This window comes from Nycticebus coucang, chromosome 15 (assembly GCF_027406575.1).
Source record: "Nycticebus coucang isolate mNycCou1 chromosome 15, mNycCou1.pri, whole genome shotgun sequence".
Lineage (NCBI taxonomy): Eukaryota > Metazoa > Chordata > Mammalia > Primates > Lorisidae > Nycticebus > Nycticebus coucang.
Window position 1 is genome coordinate 30,876,393 of NC_069794.1, and position 19,324 is coordinate 30,895,716.

The 19,324-nt window shown below is 32.2% G+C and overlaps 1 protein-coding gene across 17 annotated transcripts in view; it reads left to right on the forward strand.

Moving 5' to 3' along the window:
- Window positions 1-19,324, forward strand: part of RBM26 (RNA binding motif protein 26) — a 105,196-nt gene that overhangs the window by 57,026 nt on the left and 28,846 nt on the right. For 8 of the 17 annotated variants that reach the window (XM_053563377.1, XM_053563380.1, XM_053563390.1 and 5 more), the window contains exons 12-19: window positions 1,072-1,236; window positions 1,894-2,025; window positions 3,262-3,333; window positions 10,683-10,808; window positions 11,150-11,224; window positions 12,682-12,849; window positions 14,286-14,390; window positions 18,256-18,456. In XM_053563377.1, the coding sequence (XP_053419352.1) occupies window positions 1,072-1,236; window positions 1,894-2,025; window positions 3,262-3,333; window positions 10,683-10,808; window positions 11,150-11,224; window positions 12,682-12,849; window positions 14,286-14,390; window positions 18,256-18,456 (1,044 nt within the window). The remainder of the gene's footprint in view (window positions 1-1,071; window positions 1,237-1,893; window positions 2,026-3,261; window positions 3,334-10,682; window positions 10,809-11,149; window positions 11,225-12,681; window positions 12,850-14,285; window positions 14,391-18,255; window positions 18,457-19,324) is intronic. The other 9 variants (XM_053563378.1, XM_053563385.1, XM_053563387.1 and 6 more) reach the window with 3 other exon arrangements.

Genomic DNA, 19,324 nt, shown 5'->3' on the forward strand with positions numbered 1-19,324 from the left:
GGCATCTACCCAGAAGAAAATAAATCCTTTTACCATAAGGACACTTGTACTGGACTGTTTATTGCAGCTCAATTTACAATCGCCAAATATGGAAACAGCATAAATGCCTACCAACCCAGGAATGGATTAACAAGCTGTAGTACATGTATACCATGGAATAATATTAAGCCATTAAAAAAGATGGTGACTTCACATCTTTTGTATTAACCTGGATAGAGGTAGAACACATTGTTCTTAGTAAAGCATCACAAGAATGGAAAAGCAAGAATCCTGTGTACTCAATTCTGATATGATGACAATTAATGACCTAGTACATGGTAGGGGTATGAGGGTAGGGGAGAGTAGAGGGAGGAGGTTGGAGGGTCACAGTGTGTGACATCTTTTGGGTGTGGGGCACAATTATAAGGGACTTTACCTAACAAATGTAATCAATGTAACCTGGTTCAAAAAAAAAAAAAAATCTGTTAGGACTTTAAAAAAAATTTTACTTGGAAGTTTTTTGGTACAGTTCACATTTTGGAAAAAGAAAAAAATTTCTTGAAATTTTACCTTTTTCATGTATCAATGTGGTTATGTGATAGATGCTATTATGTAGGTCTTTTATTTTTATTCTCTCATGGTTTTGGAAATAGTGTTGTGGGGATTATAAATTTGAGATACTATATGGATGGATTTTTCTATAATTTTAATTAACTGTTACCCCTTGCAAAGTAGATTACTGCCTCCTCCAGACTATGTGGACCTTGGCCATGTCACACATTGACATATAAGAGTTATTTCTCATAGTAGTATTAAAATGAAGGGTAACAAATATTTTCAATGCCTGAATATAACGTTTATGCAATCAACATTCTCTAGTGCTGTATGTGAGGAGGCCCTTTTTATACTATGAACAATTATCAGTTACTATTTCTCCTGGACTGAAAGTAAGCTTGTAATAATCTAGATATGAAGAAGTGTATGCATACAATCTTACTTAGAAGGAACAATATTTTGCTTCTTGATGAATTTTCCTGTCTAAAGCAACAGATTCCTCTGTAAATTCACTATTCTTAATATTTTAAATCTTAGGTTGCCTATAATGGTGATCCCGAAGGTGCCCTTATCCAATTTGCAACATATGAAGAAGCGAAGAAAGCAATATCAAGTACAGAAGCAGTATTAAACAATCGCTTTATTAAGGTTTATTGGCACAGAGAAGGAAACACCCAGCAGTTACAAACTACTTCCCCAAAGGTAAAAGAGAAATTTGTATAAAATTAAGTACTTTTCTTAGCTCTTAGCATAGTGTTTAAGAGCCAGGGGTATTAGAATCAGGCAGTCTTGAGTTTGGATACTATTGGTAGCTACTGTTGACTATTATTGACTTGAGGAGCTTACTAAATCTTTCTAACCTGCTCTCTCGTTTATTTATGAAGTTAATCCCTAGTTTAGAGAATTATAAGGAATAGGATGTATAAAGCATTTATAGTAGTTGTAGGCAGATAGGAGGCTGTCAGTAGATGGTAGTTATGTATTTCAGGAGATTAGACTCTTGGTTCATCTTATAAATTCTTTGTTCCCATCTCTCTTACTACTTTTCCTTTCTTTGCCTTGCCTACTGAGAATTGATCAGTGTGTAATTTTAGATTAGTTGCCTGTGTAAATCTATTAAGTTGATTGTTAAAAGATAGTGAAGGGTGGATTTTAGTTTTTCCCATACTTTATAAATTTTTTTATCCAAAGAAAACTTGTCTATGCATGTGTGGAAGAAATTGGAAGGCAGTTAGCTTTTGATTATGAGATGCAGTTTTAAAACTTTCTGTGCATGGACAATTGGATAACAAAATAACAAATGTTATTTTCCATACTCCGGAGCTAATCAGCTTGTTTGAATTTTTTTCTTGTTCTGAGGTAATGCAGCCTTTAGTCCAGCAACCCATTCTGCCTGTTGTGAAGCAGTCGGTCAAGGAGCGCTTGGGTCCAGTACCATCAGGTACTGTTGAACCTGCAGAAGCCCAGAGTGCCACTTCAGACCTTCCTCAGGTAAAGGGAAGGTCTTAATATTATGCCTGTCACATAATAGTTTTTCAGCAAATTAATTTTTGTGAGTGATTTGATTAAATATAGTTAATTGTATGTATTTTACACAGAAATGTGGTAATCTTTACATATTTGAACCTCATCTATAAGTTTTTTTTAACCATTACCATAACTTTTTTCATACTCTGCTTTTCTCATAGTAGTATTTGAATCTTAAATTCTTCTCTTTCATTAATAGTTATTAATGAGAACAATTTCTTTTTCACCTTGTGGAGGTGGTATATTTCAGCAAAACTACCTGAAGTGTGAAGTTCAGTATACTAAATCTTATTTTTTCCATCATCTTTTACTTAGAGTTCTATTCCAGAGACAATTGTGTAGTAGACTAAACTAAAAGGTTTTGGGAAGCAAAGACTTAAACCATCAGCTTTAGCGTGCTTAATACTATACTGTTTCAAGTACTTAAAGAGCTCTCTCAGAACTCTTGAGTCACTTGTTCATGATTCTAAAATTTTCTTCTCCATATGTCCTTTCCTTCCCACATTCTTCCACACTTAAGTGGCAGTCTCTTGTTCCTACACTCTCAATCTCTGAAATTTAGCTTTTCTTTGTATCCCTATGTTTCAGCATTTGATATGTAAAATAAAGTTAGACTGTAGTATATTACTTACCTAATGGATCCCACCTTATTAAAATAGTTTTCCTAGATAATTCCTGAATAGTAAGGTGTTGCAATTCTATAAGAACACAAAGAATGTAAATTGGTAAATAATTAGTTATTAAAAATCATTAATCCTATAACATTCCCAATCATCACCAAACATAGCGTATTTGGGCATAAAAGAAATGCACTTTAGGAACGAATGGCAATGATTGATAAGCTCACACAGAGGGCGTATATTTTAAGTACTGTACTCAAATCTAATATTCAGAATGTTCAGACTTTTCCACTTACTAGTATAGTATTCTAAGAATTTATGGTTCTGTGTGGAAGTGACTTTCACAACCACCTGACTTCTTATTTTATGTCATACTTTTTCATGATTAATATCACCTACTATTTGTTTTTCCACACTTTTTTTCTGTTTTTCTTTCTTGAAAAAAATGCCCAAGTTTTTATGATTAACATCGGTATACTCATAGATTTGCTATATATTGGTAGAATCAGAATGTTCAGAATCCCATCAGACTTATATATCTTTGGGGAAACACTGAATATGTCCATTTTAATTTTTTTAGAATGTAACTAAGTTATCTGTGAAGGACAGGTTGGGTTTTGTATCAAAGCCATCTGTTTCAGCAACTGAAAAGGTAAGAAGAATAGCATGATGTGTTTGTCTTGGCTTCGTAAATGTTTTCAGGTGGCATTTTAATTTTTAATTTTTTCATAGTTCCGAACTCTTGCTTCTTAATAAGTATCTATATCACCTGTTTCTACCTTTTTGCTTTCCATTTGCTGAAAAAGAAAATATATTTGCCTATCTTGTTTTACTTTTTGCATTAGCATTTTAATACTTGCCTCTCACTATATTTCCTTGTGCTCCATTGTTTGTTTTTTTTTTTTTTCTTTTTATTAATACTTTATTTTCCTTAGAGATACTGTGCTTTTTAATTTGACAATTCTGGTACCCTAATAGAAAGGGCCAGGAATTAGGAATTTTATCTTAATGTGAGCCCTGGCTTTTCACTTACTAACTGCATGACACTGGGCAGTGTTCTTAACTTTTCTAAATCTTTTTACTTACTGGTAAAATGGTGACAGTAATCTTTGCCTTGCTCATTGGGATTTGTGAGGATTAAATAAGATCATTTGTTTAAAACTATTGTGTAAACTGCAAAGATGGTGTGTTTAATAAACAGATACTGATGTAGCCTACAATACATTTAGTCATGTCTTTTTTTTTTTTTTTTTTAATGAGGGGGGTAAATGTTGGTTAAATTAAACCTTTTCTGGATCTGTCTTATAGTTCTGTGTAGATGTATTATTTTTTTCTATTTAGGTATGAGTGAATGCCCTGACCTTTAGTCTTATTTTGAGGTATGTGAAATCACAGAATGTTAGAATTAGATAATCTTTCTCATTTCTTTATATTTATGTTAAAGCCAAGACCCAAATAGTTTATGATTTAATCTATATACTGTGAGTTCCTGAGCCAGAACTATTATCTGGGTCTCATATTTCTACTCCATGGCCTTTTCCATTCCAAAGATTACAAAGGAAATTGATTTCATAAATAAATGAAGCATTCAGTGAGATAGCTGACCTATCATCTTCACTTGTTCTTCAGAATGTTGTTTTCCTTATTTAGTGTGTTAACCTTTGGCAATTATTGAAATTTGAATCTGTATCTCATTTATGTATTAGACTTTTATCTCGGATATCTGACCATTACTTCAGGCATACCATGCCTAAAATGAGTTCATTATTTCCCATGCAAATTAATTTCTCCTATCTCCTAGATCAGGAAGTGATAACACCATTTTCCAAGCTGTACGTCTAAAAGCCTTACAGTCATTTGCTTGTGTTTATAGTAGACTTCTGCCACCTTCAGTTCCCTGGCCTTTGAGTATGGTGTCTTAGCTGGCATCCTGGTATTTTCCTTCTTTAGTTTATACTGTCGCTATCCTACTCTCAGACTTAAGTTAATGTTAATTCATTACAGAAACTTGTCAACTTCTCAGCTAAATTATTTTGCTTGATTCACAGCTCATTGATAACCATAGTAATTCTGGTTCTGTTACTTTTGCTATAGTCTTTTTTTTTTTCTATCATATGAAGTAATTTTTTACTTATCGTCCCTTGCCCTTTCTTGCCTTTTTTTTTTCTTTTTTAATTTTTTTAGTTGTGATTTTCTTGTGGTTGCATTTACCCCTTCCTAACTAAATTTTAGTTAGTCTTTAAAGGTTGAAAAATCTTTCTAATGTCTCCCATGAAACCTCCAAATTTTCCATTTGATCCCTTTCTTTTTCTGAATTGTGTTGCTTAGGCTGTGCTACTAAATTTGGCAATACCAAATATTTATTTTGACTAGGTCTGTCTTCCTTAATAATAAGTAATTCAGGAACAAAAAAGCTTACTGTATTTGGGGTAATGGGTATCTAATTACTCAGATTTGGTCATTGCACGATGTATATATGAATTAAAACATATAACCCACAAATTTATATAATTATAATGTGTCAATTAAAAACAAAACTTAAAAAAACACTAAGTTCTGCTATACTTGGTATACTTAGCAATTCTGACGACATCTAAAATAACTGCCAGTGTTTAGGATCTGTTTATGTCAAAATTTGGACTATTGAGATTGAACTCTATATGCATAGCTTTTACCAAATTTTTATAGTGTATTTTGCTATTACTGCTTTTTGAAAGTATTTTGTGTAGCTTTAGAATAAAATGGATACAAATTTGTAATTGGTACTATAACTTTTCTGATATGTAACCACTGTGTATATCAATAAATACTATATTAATAATAACCACTAACTGAATTTGTGAAAAATCATTAATGGTAGCATGCTGTTTATGGGAAAGAATTATAAATACTGTTAAGAATCTCTTATGAAAAATATTTATTAGGATGTAACTTTTAGTCATCTTTAGTGAACCTGTAACATTTTTCTTTATTGTTTCTGTTCTCCTATCCCTTAGGGGTTTGGGGCATTGATTTAGAGAAGTCTCAGAAAGAGTAGAAGAATGTTTCCCATTATCCAATATTATTTAAAAGATTCTTCTTTAAATTGAAGACAGGGAGGGGAAGGCCCAAAGCTAGTATTGATATCTACAATGTCCTTGGTCATTTTTAAACCAAATAAACACACAAATGTAATGGTTTATACTCTCTCTGTAAGTTAAAACCAATAAACCCTTGCTAAAGTCCTTCTAAATTATAAGAAGGTAAACTGTATAATCAATTGAATATGTAATGTCCTTTATCAGTTTTAGATATCAACCTTACGATACAGTATGGTTTTTCAATAGGTTCTTTTTTTTTTTTTTTTCCAATCTAAAAACATACTTGGTCCCTTTACATGATGATATGTTAACACCTATATGGAACTTTTAAAAGGGAAATTATGGAGTATAATTAAAAGACATTGCATGTCATATAGAGTATTGATTCAACAGCTGCCATTGTATTTATTGCTGATCAAGTCTTATACTCTTTTTCCTAAACTGTAAGAGACAGTTGTTCTTAACCCTTTGATGTTTTAAAATTTAGATTTGTTGTGTAATTTCATTACTTTAGATAGGAAGATTAGGAGCCTGAGCAACATAGTGAGACTCTGTCTCTAGAATAAATAGAATAATTAGACAAGGTATGGTGGCACTTGTCTATATTCCCTGCTACTTGGGAGACAGAGGCTAGAGGATAGCTTGAGCCCAGGAGTTGGATGTTGTAGTGAGCTATCATGACCCCATTGCATTCTAGCCCAGAGATTAATGGGCTTAGAGAGAATAAAAGGAAGGATAGATCAGTGGATTAAAAAATGTATACTTAGTATTCTTGGAAGAAAAAAAACTGTGAATTTCTAAAAATATTTTGTATATTTAAACTAAAATCCTAATCTAACTAGAATTCTCAAATTAGCTGGGGTGACATAGAATGTACATCTCTGTGCTACTTTAAGTGACTATCATAAATGAACATTTGTATTTTCTGAACAGATGATTATTTACTGAATATAAAAATTGATCATACGGTAATTACATTAATAAGCATCCACATAACACCCTCAGATACTCTTTTTATTGCACTGAAGCAAGGTATTTCTGCTTTTAAAAACCTGTTTGAAGTACTTATTTTGAGTATGGGTTTTAAGCATCATACCTGTGTTTCTTTGGTATTCAGTTCCAACTTGAGCTTATTAAAAATGATACTTGGGTACTTATTTATGATAACTTTTTGTAGTAATTTTTACAGAATACCTTTTTCCTTCCATTCTTATCCATGAAAAATGCTGTGTTTTTTCCTTTCTTTTATAAGTACTTATATATGGTAATATTTTACATAGGAAGTACAATAAGGTGATGTTAACATATTGTAACTTCTGTCTTTTTAGGGAAAGCAAGAGGTATTAGTGATACACATTTTAACAACATAATACATGAACTCATTTTGAACTCATTTTCTGAGTTCACCATACCTTTGATACCACAACCTGGCAAGATACTACAAGACAGGAAAATTATACACTAGTGTCTCTCATCAATGTAGACACAAATAGCCTACACAAAATACTAGCAGATGTCCAGTGATTTATTAAATACATCGTGTCCAGGTAGGATTTATTCCATAAATTCAAGGTTAATTTAAAATCAGTTTAATTGGCCATGTAAACAGAATAAGGGAGGGAAAAAAACCCCGAATGATAATCTTGGTAGAGAAAGCATTTGATACAGTTTGTTACTTAGATACATTAAAAACTCTGCAAAGGAAGAATAGAGAGAACTTCCTCAGTTTGACAAAAGGATATCTGTAAAATTCCTTTTAGCTAACATTATATTCAATGGTGAAATATTGACTGCTCTTCTCCTTAGATTAGGAACAAGACAAGGTTCCATTCTCATCACCCTTTCTCAGTCTTGTACTGGAGGGTCAGATCTGTACACTAAGGAAAAAAGTTGAAAAAAACCATAAAAAGAAGAAATAAAACTGTTCACTTGCAAATGACATGGGTGGTATACAAAGTCCAAAAGATTCATAAACACTTCAGATTTTTAAATGAATGCAATAAGGTGTCTAGAAGTAAAATAAATATGTAAAAATTACAGTACCTACAGAAACACATTTGAAAAATATAGAGGGTTGTTTTGAAAGGCCACTCTCTTTGCTTTATCTGTATTTTTAGGAATCATAATATCTTTTCTTCTGGGCTTATCACTTACCTTCACCGGTTTCATTTTTAAAAGATTTTCTCTTTTGAAAATACATATATCCCTTGTTATCCAGATTCTTAACCATCTAAACCCTGGAACCAAGTAGATTCAAATAGGGAACAGTATTTGTAATTATATATTCATTGCTTTTAAGACATTTTTTCCATTTTAACACCTCTGAAATTGGGTTGTATCTGGTAATCATTGGTGTTTATGGTTATAATCGGCAGCCTTTTTTTCTTTAGTAGGGGTATATAAAATAATAGTGTGTCTCATAGTCATTGAGTCTTAGTCTCAGTGAATTATATTAGTAAATGTTCTGTTTTTATAGAAGGAAGTCCCTGGATAAAACAAGGAAATGGGAATGTTTCTAGGAATAAAAGAGCCTTCTCGTTCTTGTCAGATGCTTTAATGCGCTTTGAACCAGCACTGCTTAGTCTGATACCACATGTTAAGGATGCTTTGAAAAAGGATTATTTTCTGCACGCTGAAGTTGGAGAAATGCTGGATGAAATAAATTATATGGGTTTCTTTACTTCTGCTTTTATTGTGATAAATATGCATTTGAAATTGGAAAGTATGTTTATGATATTTATTGTTTCAAATAAAATTATTGTTTTATTTGAGTATAGAAATATTTTTTTGGTCACAACTTTTCGACTTGTTATGGTACCCTCATAAGGAAAACAGTATGTGAAACATTAAGTTAGACTGTTTTCAGCTGATTATCTTGTGTCTCCCCTTAATCATCTCACCTTTGTATAATAATAAAATTTGGCATTTTTGTGGTGTGGTAAGTTAGGATGAAAGAAATTTATCTCAAGAATTACAGAGAATGGTTGATGAAATCTGTGTTTTACTCCCCATTTTAATACATGCAACCATTTCACTATTTGTTAGAGATACCTGAGATTAGTTTTCATCATTGAAGAAAATTATTGATCAGATTTCAACACACATCAAATATTGTTGAGAACTTTTATTTTTAAATATCAGATGTACTATATGAATTAGTTACAATTACAGTATTTTAGGTTTTTATTTTATTTAGAGGCAAAGACATTTTTGATTATTTAGAATAGTGATGAGTTGTTTAAGCTTTATGATGGTCCCTAATCTGATCTCATGATGAAAGATTAGAAAGTGGTCTTCACATTGCTGCTTGACTGTTACCCAAATGTTAACGCTTTAGTAGTTGAATAGTAGAGTCATTTTTTACCTTTTTAGGTCATAAACTCCTTTTAAGACTTTCAAAGGAATGTTTTTTTTTTTTTTTTGCCCTTTGGGAAATCATACATGGTTTCATACTTAGTTTTTATAGCATTCGTAGATCTCCCTGCAGGGATCATGAAGCTTCGTTCTAAGAACCAGTAACCAACCACCCCATGAAAGTTGTAACTATTTTGCTTTTGAAGGATAAAAAAGGCAGACTATAAATATGTAGTATTTAAAATTGGCCTTTGTATAGAAGAGGTTATCCACACTAACCTATAATTATTTCCATTTAGTTTAGTGCACAAATTATTTTTAAATATTTACCATGTGCCTTGGCACCGTTCTAGGCCCTGAAGATACAGCAATGAACCAAGCAAAATGAAAAAATAAATCCTTGCCCTGATGGAATGAAGTTTTGGGTTCCTAAGGATCCATCAAATTTAACTTCCTTATTTTCTACATGAGGCCTAAAATGGTGCTTGATCTTACCTATGGTTTCAAAATTAGTTGGTAGCAAGACTTAGGTACTGGAAAAAGCACAAAGACATGGTCCCTGTTACAGGGCCCTTACAGGATAGATAAGGAAGAAAGACATGTTAATTAACTTATCATCAGGGATTAGAGCCTGTAGCTCAGTGGTTAAGACACTGGCTATGTACACTGGGGCTGGTGGGCGGGTTTGAACCTGGCTCAGCCCTGCTAAACGAATGACAGCTACAACAAAAAAATAGCTGGGTGTTGTGGCGGGTGCCTGTAGTCCCAGCTATTTGGGAGGCTGAAGCAAGAGAATCATTTAAGCCCAAGAGTTTGAGGTTGCTGTGAGCTATGATTTTACAGCACTCCATTAAGGGCAACATGAGACTGTCTCAAAAAAATACGTATCATAAGGTCATGTTAATTAAATAGCTAACACTAGCTAAAAATACCTATCAGAATTTACCTAATAGCTGAAGGAAGAAAAGTTAACATAGGGACTTGATTAGAAGAAAAATGTTTAGAGATCTTGACATCTTGACTGTGTTATGTTGAAACTGAGTTGGGCTTATGGGAGTAAGGTCACTTCAGGCAGAGGAGCATTGCTAGCAAAGGAATAGAGAATGAGTGCAATAAGGTATATTTCAGAATTGCAAATGATCTGTAAAATTGTTTGAGGGACACCATCCATTTTTGTCCTGTGCCATGCTCTTGTGTTTGTTTTTGGTTTAATCATTAGGAATAATATTAAATATATTCAACAAACTAATATTTTCTAAATGATACAGTAATGGTAATTTTTTTTCTTGCTTTGGCATTTTTGCATGTTTGTCTTTGTATCTTTTTCCCATAGGTATTTGGTGTTAATTTAAATTTTTTCATTTTAGAGCATATTCCTCATTTATATCCTACTTTCCAAACCACGAAATATGATTTAGTTATTTTAAGTATATAATAAATTTAGTTTGATGTGCTTTGAAGTTGTAGTGTGACAGTAGTGCTTTGAAGTTAAGTTTTATAGAAAGTAGAATTTAGGAAATCGTGCATTGTTAATGTATTTTTTAAGAAATTGAATTTGTGTTGGTAGGTGTTGTCTACATCCACTGGCCTAACAAAAACAGTGTATAATCCAGCTGCCTTGAAAGCTGCACAAAAAACCTTACTTGTTTCCACTTCTGCAGTTGATAATAATGAAGCACAGAAAAAAAAACAGGTAAGTACAGTTAGTACAGTGCATAAAATGTACATGTGGGAAATCTTTGTATATGTGGTTTTTCAGCACTTATTACAAAATAAGAATTAAAAGACTAAAAGGTATTTATTGTCTGTCACTAAACTTTTATTTTCCACAGTGTATCAGTAAATATTAATGTTTTCTTTGAACAAAGGTTCCCATGATCTTTGAAACTTTTATACATATTTAAGTTTTACGTAGGAAGACTTCACAAACAATTTTTGTTGCCAAGCTTCTGCCATTATAACCATTTTCCCCTCTTGCATAATATTGTTTATCCTCAGTAATACTCTAAGGATATTTTTAATCCCTGACTCTAGGAGGCACTGAAACTCCAGCAGGATGTACGGAAAAGGAAACAAGAAATCTTAGAAAAGCACATTGAAACACAGAAGGTAAAATGTTAAAGTTAGGTTTAGCAAAATATGTTTACAAATGTTATAATTTTGAGTGAATTTAATTTTACACTAAATAGTCTTGAGAAGATTTTCTATAATTGTTAATGGTAAAACTGACATATTAATGGTAATGGTACCTTAAACAGTGTATATAGTTTAAATGGACTTACGGTCATCAGCATGAAATGAAAATAAGGTAATATTCACTCAGTTATATTGCTCCATAGTAATTTGTTCAGCAGATAATGAAATGGAACCTTCTCAATATGTACCTTATTGACTTGGGATCCTCTAGTCCAGCAGTTCTCAACCTGAGTCTCGAACGACCCTTTCATAGGGGTTGCCTAAGACCATCCTGCATAGCAGATATTTATATCACAATTCATAACAGTAGCAAAATTACAGTTATGAAGTAGCAACGAAAATAAAGTTGGGGGGTCACCACAACATGAGGAATTGTATTAAAGAGTCGCCGCATTAGAAAGTTTGAGATCCACTGCTCTAGTCAGTCCTATGTTGTCCAGTATAGCAGTCAGTAGCCACATCAGACTACTGAGTATTTGGAATGTGCTGTAAGTGTAAAGTATACTCTAGACTTACAAAGAAACAAAACATCACAAGAATTTTTGTTGGAATGTAACATTTTGGGTATATTGGATTAAATGAATTGTATTTTTAAGTTAATTTTGTTTCTTTTTTTCTCTTTTTGACTATTACAAAGTTAGAAATTACTTATGTGGCTTACATTATTTCTTTTGGACAGTGTTTGGTCCAGTTTATCACATTTAATCAGTCTCAGTTCTTGACTAAGAGAAATCATAGTGCTTTGTGCCAAAAACTAAAGCTGTCTTGACTCAGAACCAGAAAATCCAGAATAATTGTGTAGCTTTTTCTACTTCATATTACTTTGCTTATCATCAAGTTTCCAATTTATGTTGGGGATATCATAATGTAGGCTAGCCAGTTATTGGTCCCCATGACAAAGTAATTAAACATTCAATTTTTCTAATATCTTACTGTATGAAAGGAACCATAAAATTTCTCTGGTTCTTTTTGGGCTACAGACTACCTATACAATGGGAATACTTAGAGGAAGTAATATCAACAAATAGATTAGAAAATAAAATTATGGATATTATTTCAAATTGATAATTTTTCAGTAATAGAACTGAATTTCTTCTAGTTATATGCTTTGAATTTATTTTCTAAGAGACCCAGATAATAATGTAGTTCTTCACAAAGTAAACATCAGAGTTAAGACTTTAATTGTTAAATAGTTAGCATCACCAAAACTACTATTCTACTGTTTTTACTTAGTGGCTGCTAGCCTTGTCGTGAATGCATAAACTTAAAGTAGTATTTATGACATTTTTATACTTACTTTGCTGTGTTTGTTGTGTTAATGATGGTAGGGGTAAATATCTTAATATTTTTCTCTTTTTAAAAATGTGTAGATGTTAATTTCAAAACTGGAGAAAAATAAATCAATGAAGTCTGAAGATAAAGCAGAAATAATGAAAACTTTAGAGATTTTGACAAAAAATATTACTAAGTTGAAAGATGAGGTCAAAGCTGCTTCTCCTGGACGCTGTCTTCCAAAAAGTATAAAAACCAAGACTCAGGTATTTTCATTTATATTGTTATTACTATTTATTAAAAAATGTTAAACACTACAATTTTAAGATTAGTGTTTCTTTCAGGCAATATCTTTTGTTCAAAATGTGACCACTGTATGTACTATTCTCCAAGTGCCATTACTGAATAAGTAAATACAAGTAAACTCTTACTTTTTTTAATCTTGTGGAGTTATAGTGGGAAGTGGGTACTTAGGAAAATAGTTGTGAATAATTTTGAAAAGATAGCTTGAGGACAGAATAATAGAAGTACTTGAATCCTTGACTGAGGAATTTAAACATTATATTAAGTAGTTGGTGCTATAAAACGTTAATGACAAATAATGTTCTGACAACACTGTACAGAATGGATGAAATAGGGAGCATTTAGGTAGATTAACCTATTTGATATACACAAGTGAGCAAGATAATTTGAGATAATATTAAGTGATTAAAGAAGAAACTACAGAATTATACAATACTTGGTGTGTGTATATATAAAATCATGATTCATATTGATATTTTTAATTTTACATCATATGGTTCTTTTCTTTATATTTTATCTCCTATTCTCATGGTGACAACTTGGTTGTCATCAGTATACTACTGATACAACAATATATTCCTTGTCACAATTCTATAATACATTTAAAATTGTTTCAAAATTGATAACAATACTATTCTGATAACTAACTAAATATGAAATTCAGAGTTTATTTGCATTCTTGATAACCTTAATATATTCCACCTAAAGATATAAAGTAAGAACTATAGTCAAGACTGAACTTTTATTCCTTTTGTGTAGTTATCAATTAAGTTTGTTTGTGTCCAGTTTATGATCCCCTCCCCTGGCCCCAGTTCTTGCTGATTTGATTTTACTTTTTGAATTAGTACAACAATTAACATAGTTCAAAAGCAAAACTATATGAAAGAGGTCTATATAGAAGATCTCTTCTCCTTTGATTCCCTGATACACTCTATTCATACCTACTCCCACAGGTGATCAATGTCATTAGTTTCTATTTTATTCTAATATTTCTCTTTATAGATATAAGCTGTATGTATGTATATATATGTGTATGCCCTCATGCATTTGTATGTATATATTTCCTGCATAAAAGCCTACCATATACTGTTCATTAACACCTTGTTTTTTTTGTTGTTGTTGTTGTTGCTCTTCTTTTCAGTTATTTCTTGAAATTACTCCATGTCAAGCTATAGAAATCTCCTCCTAGCTGCTATATGGAAAATCAGCTATAGAGAAATTAGTGAAAGTAGCAAGTTAGGAAGCTTTTGCAGTATTATGGAGATGTGGCATATTAAGGCTTGGACTGAAGTGGTAGTACTGGAGAATGAAAATAAATGAATGGATTAAAATGAGAATAAGAGTTTTATATGAATGCAGTATATTATTGTCACATGAAATATTAATACCTATATTTTAGATGCAGAAAGAACTGCTTGATACAGAACTGGATTTATATAAGAAGATGCAGGCTGGAGAAGAAGTCACTGAACTTAGAAGAAAGTATACAGAATTACAGCTGGAAGTATGTTTTATTATAACTACATTATACTTAAAAGGAACAGACGTAATTACAGTGGTTATTTTGAAAATATATTCCCTTGATTATAGTCAAGGATTGTTGGTAATCCCTTGCATATGTATTGGGATGTTGATATAGGGAAAAGAGAGGAAGTTACCACATTTTTCAGAGCTCTAAAAGAAGATCTTATTTAACAAGGAGTGGCAGTAATTCTACCTGTACACCCAAGTCTCTCCATTTCTAGTGAATTCTTTTCCTTTTCTGTTTTCAGTCTATCTTTCCTGGGACAGTAAACTATTAAAGTCCTTTCAGGCATTCTGATGGAGATATCCATTCATATAAATTGACTTACTGTAAGAATGAGACTTCTAGTGGTAGAACTATGTTGAGAACAATATTGCAAGATATGCTTACTTGAGTTTTGCCTGTAGATGGTGCTATGGATATTTATAAAAGAGAAAATGAACTACTTGCTTATAATTTAGTTACATGGTTACTTAAGTAAGAAATAAACTCCATCTGAAATTGACCCTATCATATGATATGAGAATTTTTAATATTTGGCAAAAAGATGTTTAAAAATTGGAATAAATTTTTGAAGTACAGGGATATTCATGTGATTAATATAATTGGTACCTATCTATGTCATTATTGATATAATTTAAATTTTTTGTATTTTAGATTATTTTACTTAATCTGAGAATGCTTTTATCAGAATTTGTTAGCAACTTGATTATTTTTTTTAACACAGTAGAAATCTATGCCGAACACTGCCATTCAGGTATTGAGAAAGCTTAACATTTAGCAGCTACTGGACTTGCTCTTAGGCCCTATCTTGTCTGAAAATCACAGGAGGCCGTAGGGTGTTATCCTAAAAATTTGTATACATTTGCATTCTCTGAAAACTTCTGGTTGCATGTGTGTCTTGCCCAAGTTTTGGAGGTTGGGGAAAGGCTTTAAAAAAGACAGATTTCTTTTATATTAATACAAAAAGTGTGTTTTCTCCATTTTGGAGATTTTATGCCAGTGTTGGTAGGACTTTTAAAATAATATTTTTAAAATTCTTACCCATAATTTTAATAATAAAGTATCACTAACATTCATTTAGTTTATGTTCAGCATTTTTATTATGATAATAGCTAAAAATGGAATGGCATTTTCTATTTTTCTTTTATGATGGTTTAAATTAGTTTGCAATTAATATTAGTATATGTAATAATGCAGTATTTCCCCAGAATTTGTTCATTTACCATGGTAATTTTATTAGTTGTTAGTAATTAGTGAAAAGTTTCTCAGGCCAAATAATATAACCTTGAAAAGGTTGTATTAAACATGCATTTTTACTGTAGGGGTTCTTAGAGGCTTTTAATTTATGAATCTGTAAAAATACATATTAAGGTCAGGTATAGTGGCTCACACCTGTAATCTTAGCATTCTGGGAGGCCCCAGGAGGGAGGATCCATTGAGTTCAGGGGTTTGATACTAACCTTAGTGAGAGTGAGACCTTGTTTCTAATAAAAATAGGAAAAAATTAGCCAGGCATTGTGGTGGGCACCAGAAATCTCCACTACTTGGGAGGCTGAGATAGGAGGATAACTTTAGTCCAGAAGTTTGAGGTTCCTGTGAGCTAGCCTGATGGAACTCTAGTCAGGGCAACAGAATGAGACTCTGTCTCCAAAATAAATAAAAATGAAAAATAAAAATACATATTAAGTATTCAGTATTGCTCAAATTTATTTGCCCATGGATCCCCTCTCTCCTTTTCAAGGAGCATTTTATAGCATTAATATTCCTCAGAGCATACTTTTATATATGCTACTCTATATAAATGTTAATCCATGACCTTAAACTTATTATTTGGATTTTTAATTATTTTTTGTTTTTGTTGACAAATCAAAAATTATGTATATATGGTATACATCATGATGTTTCGATACACGTATATGCTGTGAAATGATTATATCAAGTTAACATATCCATCACCTCACATACTATACTATGTATAATTTTTTGATGAAAATAAAAATTAAAAATTTATTTTTCTAGCAATTTTCAAGTACACGATGCAATATAAATTATAGTTACCAGGTTGTATATTCATAGATCTTCAGAACTTATTATCTAAAACTTAGTACCCTTTGACTAACATCTCCCCATTCTCCTTTTTTCATATCCCTTGATAATCACCATTTCTTCTACTCTTTGTTTTATGAATTTGATTGTTTTAGATCCACATGCAAGTGAGATGATCATACAGTATCGTCTTTCTTTGCCTGGCTCATTTTATGTGACATTATTGTTTGAATTTTAGATGATTTTCTATCTAATGTTAAGATTAACTGAGATGAAGAAACTGAGATACTAGTAGAGATCAGGCAGTTGTGTTGGCTTGACATTGCCACCTGAATGTCTTACATTCTGATGCTCAACATAGAAGAGCTTATCTCGTTCCTGTACCCCATCTTTGCAGTTACCAAAGTCAGAGATCTAGAAGTCTTAATTGAGTCCTCTTTTTCTTTCAGTGTCCACATCCAGGTAATTACCAAGTTTTATATGTATTACTCCTTAATGTACTTAAGTCTGTTTACTTCTATCTTCATTGCTACTAGTGTAGTCCATTCTTTGATCTTCAGGACCTAGGACTGCTGCAGTGGCATACCGACTAGTTTTCCAGCTTGTTTTCTTCTTCCTTCTGCTCCGTTCTTAAAACTCTAGCCAGAATACCATTTTTGACACCATTTTTACTGCTTATAATCTTTTAATTGATTTTCATGTTTCTTGGTATAAAAATCTAAATCTGTAACATGATCATTTAAGTTATGCATGATCCAAACTCTTTCCAGCCTCAGGTCTCCATTCAACTACATTGGATTTTATTAATTCTTTGAAAAACCACATACCTTTCAGCTGTGGTCCCTTTGTTTATGCTGTAATATATGCCTCATTTTTGCTTTTTCATCCTTTGTTTCTTTTGATTCATTGAAAAAAATTTAAGATCTATCAGGGACTGTTGTAGGTACTTGGAGAGAAAGCAGAGAATAAAGTGGGGTGGGAGACTCTTCTCTCCTACCACCTCCAATCAAAAACAGCTTTAAGGAACATGTATTTAGTGGACTTTTTACTATAGATCTTTTAAATTTTGCTCAGATATTTAAAGCATTTCCCTACTTTTTGGGTCACTTCTTACTAGTAAAAGTAAATAGCTTAGTTGTTTAATATCTCTTTATCCCTCTGGTATACTCTGGATTCAGGTTTCATGTGGGTAAGGACTTGCACATAGAAAGTGCTCATTACATGGTTGTGGAATGAAAGAATGGTCCCTGTTCATACAGGGTAATGTGGTTGATTACACGTTGGTTCTATAATAGTTATAAGTGATCAAAATGATGAGTTTAAGGTAACTACCTACCGAAGTCAATAGGCAAACAAATGGAGACATTACATTTGGAAATCATGACTAGAAAAATATATTGTGTACTTGGGTATTATGTATCTATGTATTAAGCTGACTTTTGAAGTAACTTTCAACACTGTATATTATTTGGAAATCAAGAAGTACTGGTCTTTGTTTTGATATATCCTAATGTTTTAGAGACTAAACTTAGAAATTACTGTTTAGTAATTTCAAAACCTTAATGTTATTTTCTTATTTAATTTCACAAGCTACCTTAATTTGCTTTCACTTTAAAAATTAAAACCCCAGTTTAAATTATATCCTTTTGTAGGACATTTGAATATGATGTCAACTTTACAGATGAAAGTTTTACTCATCTATAAACACTTGAGTACAGTAACTCAAGTATAGTAACATTTGAGTTGTGTTGGTAACTACAACAAGGTTTAATTTGTATGTCTTAATTTCTTCTAGGCTGCTAAACGAGGGATTCTTTCATCTGGTCGCGGCAGAGGAATTCATTCAAGAGGTCGGGGTGCAGCTCATGGCCGAGGCAGGGGTCGAGGCCGAGGGCGAGGTGTGCCTGGTCATGCTGTGGTGGATCACCGTCCCAGGGCATTGGAGATTTCTGCATTTACTGAGAGTGATAGAGAAGATCTTCTTCCACATTTTGCGGTACTTTACTCCCCAGCAATACAAATACTGATAATCATTGTTGGGGATAATATAATTTAAGAGGAAATAATGAAAAAAGATGTGAGTGATTTCAGCCTGTTAATATGAGCAAGGGGTTGGACTAATTTATGATCTCTTGTTAATTTAAAAAACGAACTATAGGAGTTTTTTTGTTTAATTCTCTGGAAGAAATGTTATTATTCTTATACTTAATAAGCTTTTCAGATACGGTGAAATGAATAATTTAAACTTTATTGTTTCAGAGAGAGGAAATTCAGTAGTAGAATTTGATATTTACTTTTAAGGAAAATTTAACTTTTTTTTTTTTTTTTGTAAAATATGAATGCCTTTAATGTGTAAAGGGATCTTACAAATAAATGTAAAAGGATAAATAGCCCCAGAAAAATTTAACTTGTTATATGGGCTATCCAGAGTTTTTATTTTTTTTAATTAAAATGGGTTTTTATTTGTTTTTTTTTTTTTTTTTTTTTTTTTTTTGGCCAGGGCTGGGTTTGAACCCGTCACCTCCGGCATATGGGACCGGTGCCCTACTCCTTGAGCCACAGGCGCCGCCCGGGTTTTATTTGTTAATACTGCTTTCTTGATCTAGCTGTCCCAGAATTGAAACAAGACAAAATTTCGATATATAATCTTGAAGTTGCCTTTGTCAGTACCAGGGTACAATTAAAGGGGGTCTATCTGATATATTGACCTATGAGAAAGAAGAATGGGATTCTAGTTCCTGCTAAAACCTTTGTTTAACTTAGACTTATTGGGATTCATTAGGCTCATGTGCTGAACAGAGAAGATTATACCTGATGAATAACTCTTTCAGATTAAATGTTCTGATTATTCTGATCAGAATGTT